At 38.1% G+C, this 24,004-nt stretch overlaps 1 protein-coding gene across 2 annotated transcripts in view; it reads left to right on the forward strand.

Annotated features, from left to right (window-relative positions):
- LOC132132630 (erbin-like) overlaps positions 1-24,004 on the forward strand; it is a 90,053-nt gene that overhangs the window by 62,723 nt on the left and 3,326 nt on the right. The window contains exons 7-24 of one of the 2 annotated variants that reach the window (XM_059545071.1): positions 678-741; positions 906-980; positions 4,056-4,200; positions 5,036-5,108; positions 7,010-7,139; positions 8,312-8,427; positions 8,964-9,033; positions 11,583-11,682; positions 12,140-12,261; positions 14,224-14,397; positions 14,498-14,674; positions 15,597-15,720; positions 15,862-16,045; positions 17,673-19,119; positions 20,008-20,106; positions 21,233-21,289; positions 22,392-22,565; positions 22,828-22,920. In XM_059545071.1, the coding sequence (XP_059401054.1) occupies positions 678-741; positions 906-980; positions 4,056-4,200; positions 5,036-5,108; positions 7,010-7,139; positions 8,312-8,427; positions 8,964-9,033; positions 11,583-11,682; positions 12,140-12,261; positions 14,224-14,397; positions 14,498-14,674; positions 15,597-15,720; positions 15,862-16,045; positions 17,673-19,119; positions 20,008-20,106; positions 21,233-21,289; positions 22,392-22,565; positions 22,828-22,920 (3,424 nt within the window). The remainder of the gene's footprint in view (positions 1-677; positions 742-905; positions 981-4,055; positions 4,201-5,035; positions 5,109-7,009; positions 7,140-8,311; positions 8,428-8,963; positions 9,034-11,582; positions 11,683-12,139; positions 12,262-14,223; positions 14,398-14,497; positions 14,675-15,596; positions 15,721-15,861; positions 16,046-17,672; positions 19,120-20,007; positions 20,107-21,232; positions 21,290-22,391; positions 22,566-22,827; positions 22,921-24,004) is intronic. The other variant, XM_059545072.1, reaches the window with a different exon arrangement.

Here is a 24,004-nt window from a genome sequence, read left to right on the forward strand (position 1 = left end):
GGAATGATGCTGAAATAAATTCAACGTTTATCACAGGAATAAATTACATTTTAAATGAATGATGAATGATTACTTCAAACTGCAATAATATTTCAAAGTATTGTTTTTTTCTCTGTATTTCTGATCAAATAAATCCAGCCCTAATGAGCAGAAGAGACTTCTTTAAAAACATTGCTAATCTTACTGATCCTAAACTTTATATATATATATATATATATATATATATATATATATATATATATATATATATATGTTATTGTTGTTCAATTATGGCTGCTGAACGTCTATAAACTCCATAGCTTGACCCCTTAAGTATAAACATGATGTTGGAGAATATATTTTGGTGTGTTTTTTATTTTATATACTAGCTCTGATTTTATGTGAAGCTGGGGGTTGATGTCTATCTAGCATTGCTCTAAAACTGCCAGTAAATGTGGATTAGCAGTAACTACTTGTTCAGTAAATGTCTTTGTGGGCCGTTTATTTGCCCTGGGGAGTCACTGAGCGCAGTCTTAAAAATACAAGTTATGGTTGTGACCAGCCTGTCTGATGTATTCCTGCAAAAACCAATGAGTGCTCAGATATGTTTATGTGCAAAGCTTAAATGTGCTTAATCCATGGGTAGTAATGTTAGTAATACTGTGTGTGTGTGTGTGTGTGTGTGTGTGTGTTTGCAGGAGCATGCATAAGCTCACCCAGCTGGAGCGCTTGGATCTGGGCAGTAATGAGTTCACTGAAGTGGTGAGTATCACCTGCATTACTGCAGCCTGCGTTCACCTTCCAGTCTTTCTCTGTTAGACTGCACCTAATGCACATTTTTCTCCTCTAATGATATTCATTGAGAGTAGTGGCAGCTTTCCTTTAACTGAGGATGTCAAACTGAATTGTGCCTTCTTTCTCTCCAGCCTGAAGTGTTGGAGCAGCTTACAGGAATCAGAGAGCTGTGGATGGATGGAAATAAGCTGACGTTTTTACCAGGGGTGAGTCTTGCACTCATTCTTTGTGCTTTCTTGTCCCTTTCTTTTTTTCATTTAAAATAGCAAGTGCATAATGACACAAGTTGTTTTTATACTTTTTTTTTTTTTTGACTATTTTGTATTACTTATTTGAACTCATTCATGAAACATGAATGTGTATAATGCTTGAAATAAACATTTTTTGTGTATTTTCGCGTAAATTATTTATTTTTAGAGTGCAACTCTACTATGCTTACATTCATATTGAATCTAAAACACTAAATGCATTCATATTTTACGTAAAAAGCTAAACTGTTAGTTACTTTATAAGTAATTTGCTAAACCATTCTTACCTGTGTTATTATTTATATTTCACAAAATGCTAAACTAAGATAATTCCTACATAAAATAATATTTAAACATTTCTTAGGAAAATTGTTGCAGTTATGTTTTATGTGAGTTGATTTCAATGTAAAGCAAGTTATTTAGCAAATTGTTGCAATTGTTGTTAAACTGAGAAAACTTTTTTGGTAAATTGCGATCATGCTGAATGTGAATTTCTAGATGAGGCTAATTTTATACATTTTAAATCACAATAAAACATTAATGATTGCAAAAGATTACATAACCGTTGCTTTACGAAATTCTTAAGATTTTGGTAAAACTAATCTCTAAAAGGAATTTATTTGTGGAACCATTCTTACAAAAATCGCGAATCGCTAAATTGAATTTGTTTAAACAATTATTGCACAAGTTGTTTCTTTGATGGTTCATATGTTGATAGTTAAACTGAGCTGCCTGTTCATTAAACTATTTATATGTGAATTTTGTTCATGTTGCACTTGAAATCCCAGCTAATTTTATACAGCGTAAATCACCATAAAACCATTACGTGCAACATAAAAATTGCTTATAAAAATGATTTGCGTGATGTTCTGCTCGTGTTTCAAGAATGAGATAAATAGCACATTTATAAATGTAAATCATTCATTAAACCATCCTTTCATGTTTCGTGTAAAATGCTAAATTGAGCTAATTTCTCCACTGTTTTTGAAGCATAGAATAAACCATTTCTATGTTAATCATTTGTATAATCTTTAATATGTAAATTGTTGAATTCAAGTTTAACGTGGAATGTTTGCGTTTGTTGCATTGATGCTGGATAGTTTTGTGAAAGTTTTCCACAGGCAGTTTTTCTGCTGGTGTTTCATGAATGAGGAATGAGATGTTTCTAGTTGCTGTTTGTCACGGGTGCATTGCAGTTTAGACAAGTAGACATCCAAAGCAGCTGGAGAAAATCTTCTTCCTAAACATTTCTTCAGGATCCCTGTACTTCTCCTCCTCTGCCAGCTCTTTTTAAATAGGTCGTAATTAAGGCATTAGACTGACAGTAACTGTGGGCCTCGCTGGCAGGATTCAGATTAGGAGTTCTCAGAACATCTTTTTGAACACGTCTGCTAAAACTGACCTCCAAATAGCCCGGATATTAGGGCGGCACCCTGACCTCCTTCTGTCTGACCACAGAGACCAGCTTACTGATGGCATGTCCTTGCACAACATATGGTCCCCTCTTTGTGCAGAATTCAATTTCTCTCTCATTATTAGTGCTTTTGATTAAGCTTCTTACACCCCACCCAGAAGAACGGCTCTCACTCCTGGTGATTAACATCAGGGTTTGTCACAAAGTCACACACAGGCACTGATTGCAGCTTTTGGCAGATCGCTTCTAATTGGTCGTCACCCAAGTGCATCTGAAGTTCAAAATTCCTGTGTCCTTTGCAGTTTTACTCATGTTCCCTTAAAGGGATAGTTCACCCAAACATGAACATTTGCTTTACATTTATTTACCCCAAGACCATCCAAAATGTAGGAGACTTTAAGTCTTCAGTTGAACCGTAAAGAAGATATTTAAATGAAACTGTGGTCCTTGGTGAAGTCAATGGCTGCCTGCCTGTCTTTGAGATTAAAAAAGATTAAAAAAGCTAGTGAAAGAAAGGGAGATATTAACGGGGTTTTTTTTATTTCTCATTGTTAATGTAAAAATAATTAAGACTTGTTTATTCAGTTTATATTGTTTAGTCATGTAAAACATCCATGTTTCAAATCATTATTGGGTGCTTTAATACTATAATTGTGTATATGTTACATCATTGCGTGATTACGTAAGCAAATTGGTGAATCTGTCATTTGAATCAGTTCCTTGAAATGAGCTTCCATAAAGAACCAGAGGATCTGGGATCTGGATCACAGGTAATAATGTTCAGTTTCCTGCACAGACCGATCTTTTTGCTTCCTAAAACCTCAGTATATCAAAAGGAGCCGCGGAGATTCATTTTATTTTGCTTGTATTTTTTATGCTCAAGTAACGGTAGCCACTGATTTGCATTTTATGAATCACTTAGGACCTCGTTTTCAGTTGAAATCTTTAATTAAAAGAACTATCCATTTAAAATCAACATCACATCAAAACTGACTAATTCGTGAATTAACCGTTGTACTTCTTTATCCTCATCCCTTCTGTAGTCCCTCCAACTTTGGTGAATAAAATGGCCTATAAACACTAGTTTTGTACTGGACCTGTGCTAGAAATCCGAGCCCTATCTCTTGTACTCTTATCTTGATGGAAAAAGTTTGACTAGTCTGAGAGCTCAGTCTGTTCTTGGAAAGGAGCTTCTGAAGGATGAGAGTGTTTGAGAACAGGACAAGCCCACAGTCTGCCCTCAAGCACGAGAGAAATGGATTGAGACCGTTCACGCTTGGCTTCTCTCATCTATCTTTCTCAGCCGTATCCCTCCATCTCCTCAAATCTACCATTTCTGCTTCTCCACTGCTTCTCTCCATCTTTTTCCCTTCAGAGGAACCCGTCTAGACTCTAGACACCAGTATGTCAGAGCACTGCCCACAAGTATATGGCTCTGACTTCACCCGCCAAATCTGACTGAAATTGAGATTTGAAATCAGTGAATTTTTCCCGAAGCAAGATGTTCAAACAGAATGAAGCCCGTGTCTTGCTTTTGCTCAATTACACAAACTTATCTCAGAAATGAATGAAAATTTGAGTTGTTTGTTTGTGAGTAATGGAGAGTCATGTGTGTGCAGATGATCGGGACACTGAAGCAGCTCCGCTACCTGGACGTGTCCAAAAACAGTTTGGACATGGTTGACGAGCAGATATCTGGCTGTGAAAACCTGCAGGATTTACTGCTGTCCAACAACGCTCTGACGCAGCTGCCAGGTTCTATAGGTAAAACACACACCAAAACACAAAGATGAGCTCCATGTTTAATATTCACAGTGCTTCAGATCAGATGTCTTCGGGTTTATCCTGCATGCCTCAACTCTAATCTGCTTTGAAACAAATGAACAGGTTAGATGTGTAAATGAACAGGAGGATTATGGGTAGAACAGTAATACGATCTCATTACCTAATGAATGACCCGGTCAGACAGACAGTAGTGAGCAGGCAACACTTCATGAATCCAGTTTAGAGATTCCTTCATTGCAAGAGCTTTCCATGAGTCAGGGCACACTTTGACAGTTTTTTGGAGATTGAGATTTAGCGACTACCTACCATAGACTAAACTTAAGTAGCTAGTTTTAGCTAGTGTCTCTGATCTGACCACCACCTTTAAAATGGTGAATCTGACCGGTTTCACCTTTGGGTTATGACCATCTCAGCTGTATCAAGTAATTAACATCATTAAACCTCATTGGTATAGGTGACCCTGGACCACAAATTCAATAATGTTTATTTAATGTGTGTGTCTAGAAAAATTGTGAAGTCATACAAAGCAAGGTTTTAAATGTCATAAGAGATCCCAGATTTTGGTGCAAAATTCATATAAAATGGAAAATAATACAGTTCTTGCAATACTTCGACCTCCTGAACTTGACGGTCGGTATTTTCTGACCGTTAAGCATCTGCTTTCACTGACCATATTTTGAGATAGGAAAAGTTTAAGTGAACTTTTGCACCCTATCTGTGGAAAGTGCTGAATATGCAAGTGGATATGGAACGGCCAGTTTCTGTCTGCATGTATAAATTGCAGATTGCAATACAAACTCTCCCCCCCCCACAGGCTCTCTGAAAAGACTGACCGCTCTGAAGGTGGATGATAACCAGCTCATGTACCTGCCTGACACGATAGGAGGGTAAGTGAGCACCATTTTAAACACCAATCTGATGAGCTGTGCCTAAACCATGACCCAGTTCTCTATAGCCCATCAATGTACTCGCACTAAATTTGCATGCTTTTTCATGTTTTGTGCTGATGGTGGTGAGAAATGTGCAGAAATGATATAAATTCCACACAAATGTGAACTACAAGTGCTACATGAGAGCTGAAAGCAGTCGAATAGGATTGAGCGTCACAAATTACCTCTCAAACCTCATGATGCATGTCAGGAAGTCACAGAGAAATAATACATATCATGTGATATTGTATTGAGTAGTCAAGTGAATAATACAGTAGCTTTAAATGAGAATCAGACCAACATTTTGTTTGAGTGAATGCTGTAAATGAGCAGACCCATAAGCCACTGCGAGATACAGACAGAAGGCTTCGTAACGGGTGTGTGAACGAGGGAAGTGCACATCCATATGGGCTCACCGAGAGGGATTGCATTGCTTGGTGTGTGTGTGTGTGTGTGTGTGTGTGTGTGTGAGTGTGTGTGTGTGTGTGAGAGAGTGTGAGTGTGAGAGAAACAGACTGTGGTATTCATCAAAAAAGAAGCCAACCGTTGTACCTGATTCTCACCACCTCTTACTTTGAGCTCGTTTCCAATCATGCCGGCTATCCCTGATGTCCGATTAGATTTCATAGTCCGGGGTTAAGATAATATGCCAGGAGGGATTATGAATATGTGATTGCAAGGATTCAGTTTCGATCCCAGCCAGGATTGTAAAGCACACTGATTAAGCACGATTCATTTGTCATTAGTCTCACTGTCTTTTCCCATCACACTGATATGGCTGCATTTTTGTAATGTGTAACGACTCAGTAAATATATATATATATAATTTTTTTTATTTTGTGGGTGTTTTGGAAGTAGGCCTGTCCATACTTTGGCGGGCCAAACTTCTGTCCATGTTTTTTGGGGTTCTAAGATGAAAAAAAAAACATTCAAAATTGTTTTATGTTTAGTTTTTTTTGTCTTTTTGTTTTGTTTTTGTTTGTTTTTTGTACTGGGGAAGTTTTATGTTATAGGTTATAAAAGACATTTGATTTTACATGAGCTTTTTGTATCTTTTAGATTATGAAACTCGCATCAAATTTATTTTAAATAAGTAAAGAAACCACATTAATTTCTGATCGCTTAAATATGACATGACATGATTGATTGACGTCATAATCAGTTGGATATTAATGTTATTTTCAGTTTAGCAGTGGTCAGTGTCTCTTGCTCTGCACCGTCTCTTAAACTCTCTCTCTCTCTTAAACACATTTCTTTTATTCCACAGTTTGGCATTTTGGCATAAAAAGCATTGACTCTGCCAACCAGTTCTATCAACAATTTATACAAGGGATCAGAAAAGATTTATTTTGGTGTAGGACAGAATAAGCACTTCAGTGAACACCGACAGCTGGTTTAATTGCCTTCACAATGCATCTGAGTTCTCAGGGCTATTTCTCAGGACCAGGACTGAGATCCACTGGTTCAGAACCCATCCAAAACTTTTAGATAGTTACTCCTCAACAGTATTGCAGTGCTTGCAAAACTTTATAAAGAGTTGCACAACTGTTTGTTTCACGGCTAAAACCATTTTCTCAGAAATGAAAATCAGATTCATTCAGCCTTGGTTCTTTGTTGGTTTGATGGTTTATTCAGCACACCTGCTTGTTAGTCATACTAGAAAAATGTTTGACATCAGCCTGTTAATAAATCAAGGTTGTTGATCACAGAACCATCAGAATAGAGGCCTGTAGATTTTGATGTGCCTTATTGTATTAAAGACCACACACAATTTCTCACATAACAGATTTCTATAGTGCATCAGCGGGGAACTGCTGAGTTTGAATGATTGTCACATGCACATCTTTTCTTCTCTGTAGACTCACGACTCTGGATGAGCTGGACTGCAGCTTCAATGAGATCGAGGCACTGCCGTCCACCACCGGCCAGTGTGTGAACCTGCGGACCTTTGCTGCAGATCACAACCTGCTCACACAGATGCCTCCTGAGGTGATTTAAGACCACAACAAATGACGTTTACTTCCCTAATATCATGCATTTTAATGTAAAAAAAAAAAAATATATATATATAAATAGTGCAGGATGGGATTTAAGTCTGATTTTAATAGCTATAAAATATACAAAACAGATTGCTCTTAACCAATTTTTTATTAATAATTCAGTCAGACGGATTCGCCAAGAATGAGTAAAGTTTTTTTTTTATTAAACTTATGCAGGAATCATAATGATACAACATTTAAGCATTCATTTTTAATGGAAATAGTGATAAAGTATTAATTTTGCTATTAGAATGATGTGAAATGCCCCACAGATCTTACTGGAAGCACCGTGTTTAAATAAATATTAGGGCTGTAATAAATAACTATTTTGATGATTAATTTACATTAAATGCATTTATTTTCTTCTGATTAGTCAACTAATCCTTACCAATAACCAATAAATAATTTCTATAAAATACTCTAAAACTTATGACATGAATTTTTTCATGTTTTACTTAACATTTTCTCACACAATACATACTTTATAAATAAAAATAAAAAAATCCCAACATGAACAGATACAGTGGCGAGAATTAAAAGGCATCTCTCAGTAAATGTCCGTGCTGGATTCACAGCCACTGTTTGGGATTGACTGTAGCATTTGCTTAGGTGTGAGTCTTGAAACTTTTTCTTCATTCAGCAGATTGAACAAACTGAACACTGAATGAATACATACCTGTAGTAGCGAACAGCTGAAGTCACAGCCGCATCAAACTAACCATATTGACAGTATCAAAGATTGGCGATGTCCATAAGATTGGAAAGTTGTATCACAATTGATAGCATGTTAAATAAATAATCCAGTTGAGGCGTGAGTTTATCCAACATATATCCATCAAGTACCAACAGCGCATTCAGATGCTTTTAAAGGCAAGGATAGACCATATCCATTAGAGCCTTGTTTTGTGCGAAACATGTCAGGATTGTGAATTAGCTTTACCAGTGCAATGTGTATTAGATATTGAATTGGTTCATAGAAATGAACCATCTGAACAAACTCTTACTCTTACAAGATGGTTCAATCTCGACCGCATCGATCCTGCAGTCCGATCAAAGCATCGACCAGGAGACGCGGTAGATATCAGCAGCGCATCTTAATGTGTATGTTTGTGCATCTGACAGATGGGCAGTTTGAAGAACGTCACCGTTCTCTTCCTGCACTCAAACAAGCTGGAGACTCTGCCGGAGGAGATGGGCGACATGCAGAAACTCAAGGTCATCAATCTCAGCGACAACAAGTACGTGCCTCTGTGCCAAGCATCATATCACACAACAGCCTGCAGCGTATGCTTAAACATCACCTGCTAATTTCTACTAATAATTTAACTTTTATCCAAAATGACTACCTTTTTCAAGTCATAGTACATTGTTTTGACCCAAGGACAATCATTTTTCTTTATAATTGTCCAACCAAATGAACCAACAGTTGACACTCTTCACGTATGAAATCTTTCAGTGACAGACATTTCCAATCTGGCCACGCGGCTGGTGGCTAAGAGGCATTACTTTAACATTTTTCTGAGAGAACCACTTAGATGCATTTGGCTGTGATTCAACAGGCTGGAAAATATAGCTCTATTTTCTGCTCTCTGTGCTTTATTTATAAGCCTTGATACAAATTATACCAGACTCTTTCTCAATTTATTGTGTTCTTATTAAATCATGTCCTATTTTTATTTTAGTTTAGCATACTATCATTCTTACTTGTTTCTTATTTGTCGTACGGTAATCAAGTTTTAAGTTACCGAGTGCTCTTTGTCCTCTTTCTTTACAGGTTGAAGAATCTTCCATACAGCTTCACTAAACTCAACCAGATGACCGCAATGTGGCTGTCTGAAAACCAGGTGGGCAAGGTTCAGATGCACGAGGCACATTATACAGTCATTAGTGTGAAATAAAGATCAACAGAGTGATCAGGACTGCAGTAAAAGCGAAGGGTTGATTTGAACTCTGAAGGGGGTTTGTTTGTTGCGATAATGACCAACAGACTGGACATGAACTTGTTTATTACACAGCTACTTAGCTATTTTCTAAATAAATAATGAAATACATAGACATTTATTGTGTAGAATAGGATTCCCATGCTTGTCGAAAAGTTAGAAATGTAAAATTAGTATTTAAAGGTTTGAACAAGTCATTTTAATTCAAATCTAACAATGTTCTGTTTTAATGTAATGCAATATAGGTAACACTTAGGCAAGCCAAGTTTATTTACATAGTACATTTCATGCACAGTGGTAATACAAAGTGCTTTACATAAAAGGAAAAAATAATCACAACAATAAAACAAGGAATTTAAAATGAATTGAAAACAGTTAAAATCGAAAATGATTATGCATAAAATACAGTGCAATCAGTTCGGACATCGCACAGTGCTCATTCAATAAATGCACAGCTAAACAGATGAGTTTTGAGTCTAGATTTAAATGTGACTAGTGTTTTAGCACATCTGATCTCTTCTGGAAGCTGATTCCAACTACGGGCGGCATAGTAACTAAAGGAGGACTCCCCTTGTTTTGTGTGAACCCTTGGTATTTCTAACTGACTCGATCCTAATGATCTGAGTGGTCTGTTAGGCTTATATTCAGTGAACATATCTGAAATATATTTCGGTCCTAGGTCATTTAGTGACTTATATACGAGTAAAAGTACTTTAAAATCAATCCTAAATGTAACTGGAAGCCAGTGTAAGGACCTGAGGACTGGTGTGATATGCTCAGATTTTCTGGTTCTAGTCAGAATCATGTCAGCAGCGTTCTGGATGAGCTGCAGCTGTCTAATGGTCTTTTTGGGAAGGACAGTGAGGAGCCCATTACAATAGTCCACCCTGCTGGTGATAAAGGCATGAACAAGTTTCTCCAAGTCTTGGCTGGAAACAAAACATCTAATTCTTGCAATTTTTTTTAAATTATAGTATGCTGATTTAGTTACTGCTTTGACATGACTATTGAAACTAAGGTCTGTCTCCAGAATCACACCAAGATTCCTGACTTGATTTTTAGTTGTTTGACCCCTAGAGTTAAGGCATGCATTCACCTTGAGAACTTCATCTTTGTTTCCAAATGCAATGACCATTTTCTCCTTGTTTAATTGAAGAATGTTCTGGTACATCCAGCTGTTAATTTCATCAATGCATTGGCAGAGGGAGTCAATGGGGCTGTAGTCATTTGGAGATAAGGCTAGGTAAATCTGGGTTTCATCAGCATAGCTGTGATAACCAATTTGGTTCTTTTTTGATTCGTGTGAGCATATACAGGCTGAACAAGAGCAGTGCTAGAATCGACCCTTGTTGGACTCCGCATGTCATGGACGTCCACAGTGTCAAACGCAGCATTGAGATCTAGTATTACCAGCACTGATATTTTGCCAGAATCAGAGTTAAAGCAAATATCATTTATTATCTTAATGAGCTCTGTCTCTGTGCTGTGATGCGGAAACCAGATTGTAAACTGTCCAGGTATCCATTTCAGTGTAAGTTGTTTTTCAGCTGATTAAAAACTACCTTTTCAGTAATCTTGCCTATAAAAGGAAGATTTGATATTGGTTGATAGTTGCTCAATATGGTGTTACCACCATATTAGGAACCAATTCTCACAGTTAACTTGTGCAATGCTTATTAGCAGGCATATTACTAGCAATCTTAGCTGTTTATTAGTACCTATGAAGCACATATTACTAGCTGGTTATGCATGACCATTTTTAGTTACTTAATCCACCCCATACATAAACTTAACAACTACCTTAATATTAAAAAACAGCAAATTTGGTGTTTGAGGCAAAAGTTGAAGTTAATAGTGAGAATTGGCCCTTTAAAGAAACTGTGCCCATAATTTAATTTAATTTAATTTAAGATTAATATAAATAGATAAATTAATATAATTTAATGAATATAAAATACTCAATACTGAATCCAATATTAATAAAATAATGTAACAATTAAGTTAATTACAAATAATTAATTATGATTTAAATAATTAACCATTTATTAAAATAAATTAAATCTAGCTTAAATAAAAAAAACAACAGAAATAAATTATCTAAACTGAAAAGGGGGTGAGTGGGTGTAAGGGGGTGATCTGTAATTGAAAGCCTCACAAGCACGGGGTCAGACTGCAGTGAAATCCATGTTGTTGTGATATTTGCTCTCAAGGAAACAATAACTGATGAAGATAAAGGTGGCACTCTGTTCTTTATCGACTGTGGTTTCATAAAGCTGCATTTGATTAGAGATGAGATGAGTTAAAGCCAGAGCTGCATGGCCTGAATCTATAATGAGAGCAGTCCAGAGTCCTCGTGCTGTGTGTGAGAGTTCAGAAGTGTCATACCCAAGGCATCTCATCCAGTTTTACTAATCACTGATCCTGTATTTGATCATTTTTTTGTCTTTCTCCAGTCGAAGCCCCTCATTCCCCTGCAAAAAGAGGAGGATCCGGAGACGCACAAGACCGTACTCACTAACTACATGTTCCCTCAACAGCCCAGAACTGAGGACTGTGAGTATCTAGTCCAGCAGAACCTGCATCTGTCGCATCCTCCTGTCACTAGAGTTCCCTTGTTTGATAGATAGACAGACAGACTTATTTAAAATCCTGAAATGTCTGCTACCTGCAGCCAGAACTTGCTGTTTTCTCTCTCTGAGACTAGGTCTGCGGTGTTGCTGGGAATTTCGCTCTGCAAATCACAAATGGGCGTCTCGCTGGATTCCAGAGGGGGAAGAGATTAATAAGTCTTAACCTGTTTCCTAGCAACCCCGCTCTAAACTCTCCAGAAGACAGGCGCACTGGAGCTGCGGCTCTCTGGAGTCCGCTTCAGTCTGTTAGCATGATTGAGCTTTAGAAACGCACTGAAATGAATCGAAACTAACTCTAGACTGTCATCCATCCTCCAGCGATGGCAGTGTTGTTGTTTTGATTGTTTGTTAATGGTTTTCTGGGTTTTTGTCTCTCACAGATGTGCCCAGCTCAGACAGCGAGAGCTTTAACCCGTCTCTGTGGGAGGAGCAGCGCAAGCAGCGGGCACAAGTGGCCTTCGAGTGTGACGAGGACAAGGATGAGAGAGAAACGCCCCCGCGGGTCAGTTCCCACCCTCCACTTCTGTCCAGGGGACACTCTCGAGTTTCTGTTTCCCTTGGAGCATGTCCTGCACGGTCATATCACCCGTCTCACCGTCCCGGTCTTTGTTCTGTTCTAACCTGGCATTGCTTAAATCATGGGGTTTTTTTGTCTCAAATGTTGCTGTAAGCCACAAAATCCCAGTCATTTGGAACATACTTAAATGAGTGTGATTTTGGACCAGTGTGATTTCACTGTGGATGGAGCTAACTTACACATCTTGCCAACAAAATGTCCTTGCAGTTGATTGGTACAGGTTTAACATGTAAGAGATGCTGTTTTTTGTTTTCATTGCAAAAAACATACAGCTAATTAGACATTATAAAACATTTCTGTCATTATTTACTCACCTTCATAGTCCATATGACTTTCATTCTTCTGGGGAACACTAAAGGAGATATTTTGTGACTAAGCTGGCTGCTCTTTTGCATGCAGTTATTATTAATGAGCCCGACAAAGGATGCTGAAATGACAATGTAAAAAAAAATAATAATAAAAAAAAAAATTTGTTAATTGCTATTAATTGAAATGAAGGTGAAAAAAAAATTAAATATAAATATTAGATGAAAAACTTAAAAAGCTTGAATAAAAGTGAGAAATGTTCCCTTGGTTAATGTAATAAAAAGAAAAAAGCTAAATAGATAAATTAATTATATAGTAATTATATAAATTATATTTTATTATTATTATAAATAATAAAATATATGTAAACATAATTATATATGAAATTATAAAATTAAATACATTTAAAAATACAGAAATCTAATAAAAATGACAAAAACGCATAAAATTACTAAAACGTCAATTTAAATTCTAATGTAAACAAAGTATAAAAGCAAAAGCTTATTCAAAATATTAATAAATACTATAATAGTATATAAATAATACTAAAATGAACTGACTGTCAACTGATTCACTGATAAGAATTGAATCAAGCTAGGGTTTCATTTACAAATCTGGCAACACTGCTACTCTCACAAAATTATCAGTTGGGGAAGCTAAAGTGATCTAAAGTGGTCGCTAGGTTTTTCTGTACAGCTTGAAGATGTGTTCATCTGTATGATTGAAGAATTGAGAAATATAATGCACTTGTGACATGGACCACATTCACGATGTCTTCACCTGTGGTGCTTTTTAAAAGCTCACTCCACTGAAGGAAGTCATTCATACAGGTTTGAAGTGACATGAGAGTAAATAAATGATGTCGCTTCTGGGGTAAATTCTCTCGGGATTTGTTGGCAGCTTGAGGTAAAGCGGTTTCAGTGGAACAGCCTCGCCTGCTTTCTCCGCATGTCAGAGCCTGCGCTTCACTGCATTGCAGTGGAAATCTCATTAACACTGTAACCCTGACATGACTCCTGTCAGAAACTCAAATGGAAGCCTTCACTGTCTCAGGAGCCCTCGAGCGTACAACGTCCACCTTTTTCTTTCCTTCTACCCCTCATCTTGCTGATATTACATATTCAGTATCTCGTTCCCTCCCTCTCGTGTCCTGTCTTGCACCCCCGATGACTCAATATGTTTGTCTGGCTTGTACGCTGTGCCAGGAACACATGCAGACTCCCAAGCTGTCTGACAGAGCATGCAGTGTCAGTGTGGCCCTGTCTGTGGCCTTTTGCAATTAAATGGTATCAGTGTTTGGCCAGGGGTTCAGCGACCCTCTCTAAAAACTGGCCTATATTTCCACACTGCATGTTCCTAAATAATCTGCTTGCAATTGTATTAATTAATTCATGCATGCATTCATTCATATTATTTATTTTAAAAAAAGGAATTTGGAATTTTAAGCTAATTTAAAATACCAAATATCATAATGTTTATATGTAATATGAATATAAATGTAATAATAAATTAGGTTGTCATTAATTACAGGTCCTATTCTTAAATTTCTCTAGTAAATTAACTGTGGCTTTGAATTTACAGGATTGCAATCTGAAGCGATACCCCACACCGTATCCTGATGAACTGAAGAACATGGTGAAAACGGCTCAGTCCGTGGCTCACAGACTCAAAGAGGACGAGTCCGGGGACGAGGCAGGAAAAGAGACCCGGGCCAGCGACAGGAACCACATCGGAGTGCAGGATGTTGGCGTGAAGGTAGGATTTTGAAAACAAATATTTTTTTTTTCTATTGATGTGTTATTTTTGTGAATCCTGGTGCAGATGTTGGAATGAACTTGACTCTCCTGTGTGTCAGGTGATCGAAAGTTCCTGCACTAATGGCAGAGCTGTTGAAATGGAGCCTAAAGCAATGATGAACAGTCGTCAAAACTATGAGCCTATAGATTCATTAGACAACCACAGCGTTGAAAGGATCCCTCTCAAGACCTCAGACAACATGAGAGCTATGGTGAACCACGATGACACCCTTGAGGTACTGCATCAGAGTAACAGAATTAAATGTTATATATGTTTTTTTAATCAAATAGATTAAAAAAAAAATGATTTACTCATTCTAGTGTAGTTTCAAACCTATAAGAGGATAAAAGTGAATGTAGACCAGGCTGTCAGACTCCAAAATGGCAAAAAAAAACATAAAAGTAACATAGAAGTAGCTGTAATTGTGACTGTTGTAATGTAAGAAATTGTATGGGATTTGAATTACAGTAATAGATGAACACTATAGTAACTTAACGCTTGATGTTGTGTTATGTATTACAAATGTGCTATATATAATATATAGACTTGTGTTAGTAAACAGAAGTAGAGAAAACACTACAGTAAGGTTTCATCTGTTAATATTACATGCATTTGTTAACATGAACGAACCAAAAATTAGTAAATAAAAATAAAATAAAATAAAAAAACGTTTTAAAAAAATTTTCTGTTAATATTATTCAATGGATTTGCTAACATGAATTGGTAATGAATAGTTGTTAACAATAAAAAAAAATACTGTAACAGATGTGTTGCTCATTGTTAGTTAATGCATTAACTAGCATTGACTAATGGGACCTTATTGTAAAGTGTAAAAAAAAAGGCAAATTATGCCCGTTTCACAGTATACTATATGCATTTCATCAGACTCAGCGCTTTAAAATTGGATGCAATAAATGAAATTAGCAACTGACACATATTATTCTCTTACTGTGAGTGGATGTTAAGTTCCTGTCAGGATACATTTGCTCCTATTGTATTTTCTGAGATTTAATGATGTCAAGACATGCTGTATCATTAGGGTTCGTCATTTGAACAAATTTATATGAAAATGAGTTCGGTTTACCACTATGGAAGCAGGAAGAACATTTGAGTATAAATGAAATGTAGGTTTTGTTATGATATGGTTGTGTGCTCAGGACTCAGAGGAGCTGTCATACGAGGAGGAGGAGGAGGAAATGAAGATAGCTGAGATGAGACCTCCACTCTTCGAAATCTCCATTAACCAGCCTAAAGTAGTGGCCCTCAGCAAGGACAAAAAAGGTATAATTGCCTTACTTTCTCACTCTGCTTAATATAATTTAATAATTCTCCCATTAACTGGATAATTGTTTCTCAAAAAAGGGTGTGTGATTGAACTGTAGAATTAAATGCAAGTGATGTTTTTCCTGTCTGGTGATGTAGATGATGGGAAAGATGCCGACTCTTTGCTGGATGAGACGGTGGCCAACAGTAACCAGAACAACAGCAACTGCTCTTCACCATCACGCATGTCTGATTCAGTGTCCTTGACCACAGACAGCAGTCAGGACAACTCCCTCTGCACCCCAGAGAGAGAGGCAAAGATGCCTCTCGTCCCCAAGAACAGGTACAAGCACACAGAATACACAAAAATGTAATAATCAACAGCGGTTTAACTAAATCTTTCTTTATGGAAAAGAACTAAAATGCAGTACTGTGGCTTCCACAAAGGGACTTGAATCAGCAAATAGTCACCAAAGTCATTTACATTAACTGTCCAAATAAATTGATTCACTAGAATATTGAAAATTAAATATGAACCATTATGTACTGAGTCCATTTGCATGTTAATGAGCTACAGTTAAGATTGTGCTCATGTGGGCAACCCAAGTTCAGTGTAAAAGGTGTCAAAAACATCCCTTTATTATTAGAAAGATGTATATATGTGTGTGTATATATGTGTATATATTTATATATATGTGTATATGTGTATATATATATATAGATATATATATATATAGAGAGAGAGAGAGAGAGAGATAGATATATATATATGAATTTATAGACACTATATCAATATCAGCATAAAGTATCAATGTAATTTTGTGGAGAAAAATAATCACAATGTATTAAAGGGGTCATATGATGTTGCTAAAAAGAACATTATTTTGTGTACTTTGTGTAATGCAATGTTTTTGTGCTTTAAGTTTCAAAAAACGTTTTATTTTCCACATACTGTACATTATTGTTTCTCCTCTATGCCCTGCCTTTCAATTTTTACAAAGCTCATCGGTATGAAAAGTGAGGTGTGCTCTGATTGGGCAGCTGTCCAGTGCGTTGTGATTGGCCGAATACCCCAATAGTGTGACGGAAATGTTACGCCCCTCACCATACTGTGATGCCGTGTCCCAGCGCGACGAGACAAAACCAGTGACACCCATTACAAATAAAGCATTTGCTGCATCTAGTGGGGACATAATTACTGATTATAATGATTTATACTTATTATAATGACTTATATGTCTTTTTACACGTTGCTTTGCGCCACATAAACATAAAACCATGTCTGCATTTGTGATCAGAGAAACTACAAACAACAAGAACTTCTATACACTGCTCAAAACACGTGTTTTAATCATCAGTGGCAAATTCTTTAAATATGAAAACGTACTTACAGACTGAGTCGGAACAGCTGGCGCTGTAGTCTTCTCACCCAGGATCAGGAAACAGTCCTCTGTAAAATGTGGTGCACACATCTGAATATTTGGGTCAAATTGATCTGGAACAGTGTTGTAAATACAACTTAACCACTGATTTCTAGTCCCTTTTGACAGACCAAACGAAGTATTTTTGCTTTCGCAAGAAACACACAGCATCTCCACAACATAGTGGCGGCAGCAGCAACAATACTACAGCGAGAATCAAAGTTACTCCTCCTTTCTTTGCATTCGGGCAGTGTTATGCAAATCTTCCCTTGATGTAGACATTTGGGGCCAGGTTTGAACAAAGCATTTTAGGAGGGTGTGGACAAGTCTTAACTTTTAAATAGAATATCTCTTTGCAACTTAAAGGATTTTATCTGTGCACGAACAGCTTTGTAACACTCTAAAGAGAAAGGAAAAGTTGAAAATGCATCATGTGACCCCTTTAATATATGATTATATTGGCATTGTCCTTCTTAGAATGGGTAGTACACAGGAGGGCAGATTTTAATGGAGTCTTTCTCTAACTTGATTTGATTTCCTCAAACTCAGACAAGAGGATGAAAACCTCAACCAGCTGAAGCAGGTGACCCCTCTACTCCAGAACTGTAATGGCTCCGAGACGTCCTTACAGACCATCCTGAAGAACCAGCAGAGCTATGAAAGCAAGTCAGACCAAATGACCGACTACAGTCTCTCCATGGAGGAGAGGCTTGCCTTCATTGAAAAGGGCATAAAGAACGGTATGGCAGAGCAGTATAGCAAGTGGGATCAGATCAACATGAACATGGCCAAACTCCCACCTGACAACATGGTGTCATATGAGGACCTGGAAAGGACCCAAAGTCCCTCAGCCAAGGAGTCCATGTCAAGCAACAACAATGCCATGCTGTCACTCGAGAACCTTGAGAATGGGAATCGGATTCAGGAGAATTTTAATGGCCGAACGGATCAAGTTCCCTTGCGGTATGAGTCTACGAGGACCGTCTCGACAGGTGTAACAGCCTTAAGCGACATGAGTCTTTCTCGTAGTATAGAGGAGCTGTCGCCAGAGAAGAAATATCCACCAGCCCCAGTAGTGAAATCTCAGAGCATTGCCAACATGGATGGTGGAGGGATGAAGCTGTACTCCATCGAGAGAGAAAGCCCTCCCTATGAAGTGGCATGTGCAGCCAGAACGTCTATAAGTGGCGCTCAAGGCCAGAGTATCGTCCGCTCCAAATCTGCCTCCTTGCTCGACGATCAGCCATTGCAGATTTACCCTGGTTCCTCTGCATCATCCTCTGACCTGTTGTCCAGCTCCAAACCTCCGATTAGCAGCGCCCGCTACCCCACTGGCCCCCCTCCACAGTACAACATCCAGTATGCCAGTAGCACTGTGCCTAAAGACAACTTGTGGAGCCAACGTACCCCCGTACCTCCTGAGCAGCCCTACCTCCCACCACAGCACTCCCTCGCCAACACCAACTTCTCCAACCGCAACAACGCCCCCCCATATCCCCAGCCCCAACAACGTGGCCCGCCCAAAACCCCGGACATGTGGGCCAAGGAAAGGATGCTGCCACCTGTTGGCCAGCGAGGCACCTTGCAGAGACAAGGTAGTGGATCCTCTGGCAGCCCAATGTCCATGCCGGACCCACGTCGCATGCCAGGAGTGGAAGGAGAGTACATGACCTACCGGGACATTCATACAGCAGGCCGTGGGCCTCTGCAGATGAGCCAGGCTCTCCACAGACCCTTGTCGGCCCGCACCTATAGCATAGACGGACCCAACGCTCCCCGGCCGCAGAGTGCCCGGCCCCCACCTCACGAGCTTCCAGAGAGGACCATGTCTGTCAGCGACTTCAACTACCAGCACGTCAGCCCCAGCAAGAGACCCAGCATGAGGGTGAAGTCCGAGCACTCGTTGCTGGATGGGCCAGTCAGCGGAGGGGGCAGGGTTCCAGCAGACTGGAGGGATCAGGTCATGAGACACATTGAAGCCAAGAAGATGGAAAAGGTATGGCCATTCTTACAAATAGTGTATGCTAAGACAAGTATAGCTGTTCGTCATACACAGAGTTACGGATTTGTTCAGATAGTAGGTGGATCGTTGGGGAAAGAGTTTTGTAATCTTTTGGACTTTAAAATTCGGTCAGGTGCAGGGGTTATCAACTCAGGTCCTGTAAGTTTAGCATCATCCTTAATCAGATACACCTGATCAATCCACCCTGTGTCTTCAGGACTGCTTGAAGATTACAAGCAGGTTTGTTTAATTTTGGATGGAGATCAACATTTCAACAGAACCAAGTTGCCCATTCCTGGTAGTGGGACAATATAACTTAGATAAGGGGTGTCCAACCCTGTTCTTGGGGGGCCACTGTCTTATAGAGTTTAGCTCCAACTCTAATTAAACACATCTGTACCAGCTGATCAAGGTGTTCAGGATTGCTTGAAAATAAGAGGCAGGTGTGTTGGCGCTGAGTTGGAACTGAAATCTGCTGGAAGGTAGCCCTCCAGCAGCAGCTTGGCTATCCCATTGTGATTTTAGGGTGGGCTCTTTTAATTTGGGCCAGCAAACACCAACATAGTATGGTAAAAAATAAAACTCAAGATGCAGCCAAAATCGCAACCACTCACAACATCTTGATATCATGAAGACAAGTCTTTCACGGTTACTCACGATCAAGTTTCTGAAGCTCCACCATTCTTCAGCATTAACTGCATGCAATACAGTATAGTTTATTTCCTCTCCTCACCCAGCATTTTTCTGCATGTTTGCATATGGAGATTAACACATTAACCTCCTTTAACCCTTGCATGTTTCAGTGTACTCATGGTTACTGCTTTCTCACATATGTCATTATTAAATGCATGTGTTTGTGTGCATGTGTTGTCATGTGTTCAGAGCGCTCTCTCTCGGTCTTTGGCTACTCTCAATGGCAGTCAGAGTTCTCTGGCCTTTAGTGCCATAGACGGATGGCAGTTTGGAGCTCATGGGCCCAGCGTGAGTATCACCCCACTGAGACCTCACCTCCCTAAACTCCCAGAGGCACAGCAGAGTCTCTCTCGGTTCTCAAAGGGTCATCCGCTCTGCTTGCTGTTTAATCTGTTTTCCCAGCAAATTGTGATGCATTTGTCATCTTATAATATCTGTTGAGTTTTTAAACACTATTAATAGAGGCACATGAACAGTACACATTAATCAATCGATCACATTCACATATTCAACTCATCGGCTTATTTGTAGAGTCTCCACAGCCTGAAATGAATGAGTCAGAAAAAAACAGGGTTGGGAAAGATGGTTTAAAAATATAATTTTGTATGTTTTAAGTGGTTCCAAACCTGTACAACTAACTTTTTTTCCATTTAAATACAACATAAGATGTTTAGCAGAATGCCCAAACTGCTCTTTTCCATACAATTCTGCAAAATTCTGTGAAAACTGGCTCATTATTAGTCAAGCATTGAACAGAATGCCCCTTATGGAGCTCAGACCCCATCCCAAATTCACACTTCTCAGCTTATATCCAGTGTCGGCTGGTTTGCACAATTTCTGCTTCTTTGGGTTGTCTAAGTAATAGGAGATTAAGAACATTCCTAAGCACTAAACCATATACACTAAATTCCTGGAAACAAACACTTTCTTTTCTATTGAAAAAGTTGGAAAGTTCATGAATCCTGTCATGTGAAATTATATTTTTGTAATTTTTACTCTGTAAACACTTTTTCTGATTCACCTAGTTGATTAGAAGACCAAAAGTAAACTTTCCTGTTGGTTGAAATGACAATGAACTGCAACATAAATATACACACGCTTAAGAAATTCACTGGGAATTCCACATTTATGGGAAACGGCTGTAGTTCCTTGTCCCAATCACAAGTGACATCTAGCCTGTTTCCAGACGGAGTCATTATTAGATAATGCATATGCTCGTTGTTTCACCTTCAGTTTCACTCTGGAGTGTTTTCAAACTAATCTCATTCTTACGTAGATGTATGTTTTAGTGCTGTAGTCATCCACTGTAGTTAGAAATGCTCTAAATATGACCCTTAATGGTTAAATAGCATCATCAATTATGGTACACCTTTTCCCTTAGCTTGTTGAGACGTTTTGTGCTGTTTCCCTGCAGGATGATGTCTTCAGTCCTCAAGGACAACAGGGCTACCATATCGACACTCTTAGAAAAGTAAGTGCTTTTCACCACTATATCACGGAAAATTTAGTCATCCGTAGAATTGCATCCATTTTTATCGAATTTCGATGACATTCAGATGTTTTTAAGCATGTTGCTACATGTAAACATATGGTATACATTATGTGGAGATGTTCACGAATAACATTTAAACTCATAATGTGATCCGTATGAACACTTTCTATACAACCTCGTTTGTGGTATAGTGTGTTTAATATCAACCGGATTGAGATACTGACCCAGTGGGGAAGCCTGACTCTAGCAATGATTAATTAGCTGTAATTAACAAGCACTGCTTTGAAGAAGCCTCAGACATGTTTTAATGATAGCTGAGCTTTCGAGCACATTAAAACCAGCAGTGGATGTGCTCACCACTGCAATAAACACACATGAAAGAAGGCCAAAATTACCGTTTAAAAACCATGTAATTGCAGTTGTAATTTAACTGGCTACAGATCATTCTTAAAAGCTTTATACTTTATATATAGCATATTTTTTATGTCTGTCATTGTCTCTCTGCACCTCTATTAAAAAAAAAATCAAAGATGCATCTTGATTTTGATCAGATTATAAAATTACTAATTAATTTTATTTTCTGTATTGTTTGTTGTGTGCTGTTTTTACTAAGTTCATGACTTTCAGACGAAATCCAATGTGTAACATTGTTCTCTTAGTCTCTGGGGAAATAAGGCATTTAAGTGAGGTGGATTAATTAGAAGTAAAGCTCTAATTAGAATTAAAGGTCTAAAACCATGAGGCTTCATCAGTCAACAAGGATTTCTTCTTATTCATGGTTCATTGAATTGTTTACTGGGGACTTTCTGCCCCCTGGTGTCTGGAAATGCATCACGTCGTAGCAGGACACATGTAGTGACATTTAGAAAAATGCTGGAAAAGGACCATCCTTTGGTTTTTATGAGAGAAAAAACCCATTGATGTCTCTTTAACTCTGTTTCAGTGATGAAAAAAGAAAAAACGCTGGATTGTTTTGGCTTTGAGGAGGCTGATTGGTTGAGTTCACTGAAGTGTGTAGTGATCTGATGAGCTGAAATACTAAGTGCATGTCTCATAGTTCTAGTGTGCATTCATCTGTCAGGTGCCTTTGATGAACGGCCAGATGTGTCCTCCTGTGAGATCCCCCATGAGCTGCGGTCAGCCACCGATGGCACGTCACCCGTCACGAGAGCAGCTCATCGACTATCTGATGCTCAAAGTGTCCCAGCAGCCCCCGGGGCCTCCACGGGTCCCACACCAGACGCTGCAGCAGGAGGTGGCCACATATCCTCCAGAATCTCCCATACACAGTGCACATACAAACACAATTATTGATCATCATGTTAACATTAGATCAGAATGAACGCTGTTTACTTTAATACACATTCCTGGTTTTATTAAAAAGTCTCTAAAATTAAATTATTCCTCCAATGTCACCTAGATTTTGGCCTTGATAATGTTATCTAAGCTAGATAGATATTTAAGCATCATGTTGACTGATGGAGAACATGTCGTGTGACGCGTGCGTCTGTCCGCAGCTCCATGTGAAGATTGAGAAGAATCCTGAGCTGGGGTTCAGTATATCAGGAGGAGTGGGTGGACGGAGGAATCCCTTCCACCCAGACGACAACGTAAATATTTCACTTTTTCTCTCTCGTTCTCTTTTTTTTATATGTTAAATAGGTGTGGAACTGGATCTGTAGGTTCATCTACCTTTTTTTAACCATAAAAACACCATGATCTTAATCAGAACAATGAACCTCAGTAGTATCTAGAGGCTATAGCATTATACAAATATAAATATAAATTAGACAAATATATACAATACATAATTTTCACTTGGCCAAAAGAACAACCATTTAGGTCTTTGAAATGATTGATAAATACTAAATCCAGTATATTATATTGTGCGTAATATAATATATCATTTGAATAATATTATACTTTTATTATTCAAAAGAAGTGAGAGTAAAGACATTCATAATGTTGCAAAAGATTGCATTTCAAATAAATGCTGTTATTTTCACTCATAAAAGATTCCTGGAAACCCAGGCAAAGTCTTTCAGATAAAATTGTAATTTATTTCTAAGACAAGATCATAAATGATGACAATTACAGAAATAATCAAGATGAAAAATTTAATGAATGAATCCAAAATCCAAACTCAATATATTCTAATGAGTGATCTAATCGAAGTATAATAATCTTCAGAAGTCATGCGATGCAAGTAGAAGAAAAGAAGGTGCCTAAAAATAGAAAATATTTAGATTAGAGACTTACATCCTCTTACAACATCACAGTGTCTGGATTATAAATGTTAACCGAATTTATCGAAGTCATGTCATTATCTACTAAGCTGAATTCAGTTCAGGACTAGGTCACGTTGACATGACCTGTGACATGCAGCAGGTAGACGTCAAATAAAAACAGACATGGGTTGTGGTTTACATCCTTCTAGCAGAAACAACAATCTAAAGTTAAGCAATATTCAGATATCATCTTGCAAATACCAGCTCGTGAAAGAACATCTAGTATCACGAGAAACGAAAAGACAATTTTAGCAAAACATTTTTTGCATAGACAAAATATTTTTGAAGAACAGATCTAATAATAAGATGTACTTTTGATATGTCATACCAAGGAAAGCATATTCATTTTCTATGAAAAATGATGATGTACAGAAATCGTAAATAAAGAATAAATTAATAATATTGA

This window comes from Carassius carassius, chromosome 49 (assembly GCF_963082965.1).
Source record: "Carassius carassius chromosome 49, fCarCar2.1, whole genome shotgun sequence".
NCBI lineage: Eukaryota > Metazoa > Chordata > Actinopteri > Cypriniformes > Cyprinidae > Carassius > Carassius carassius.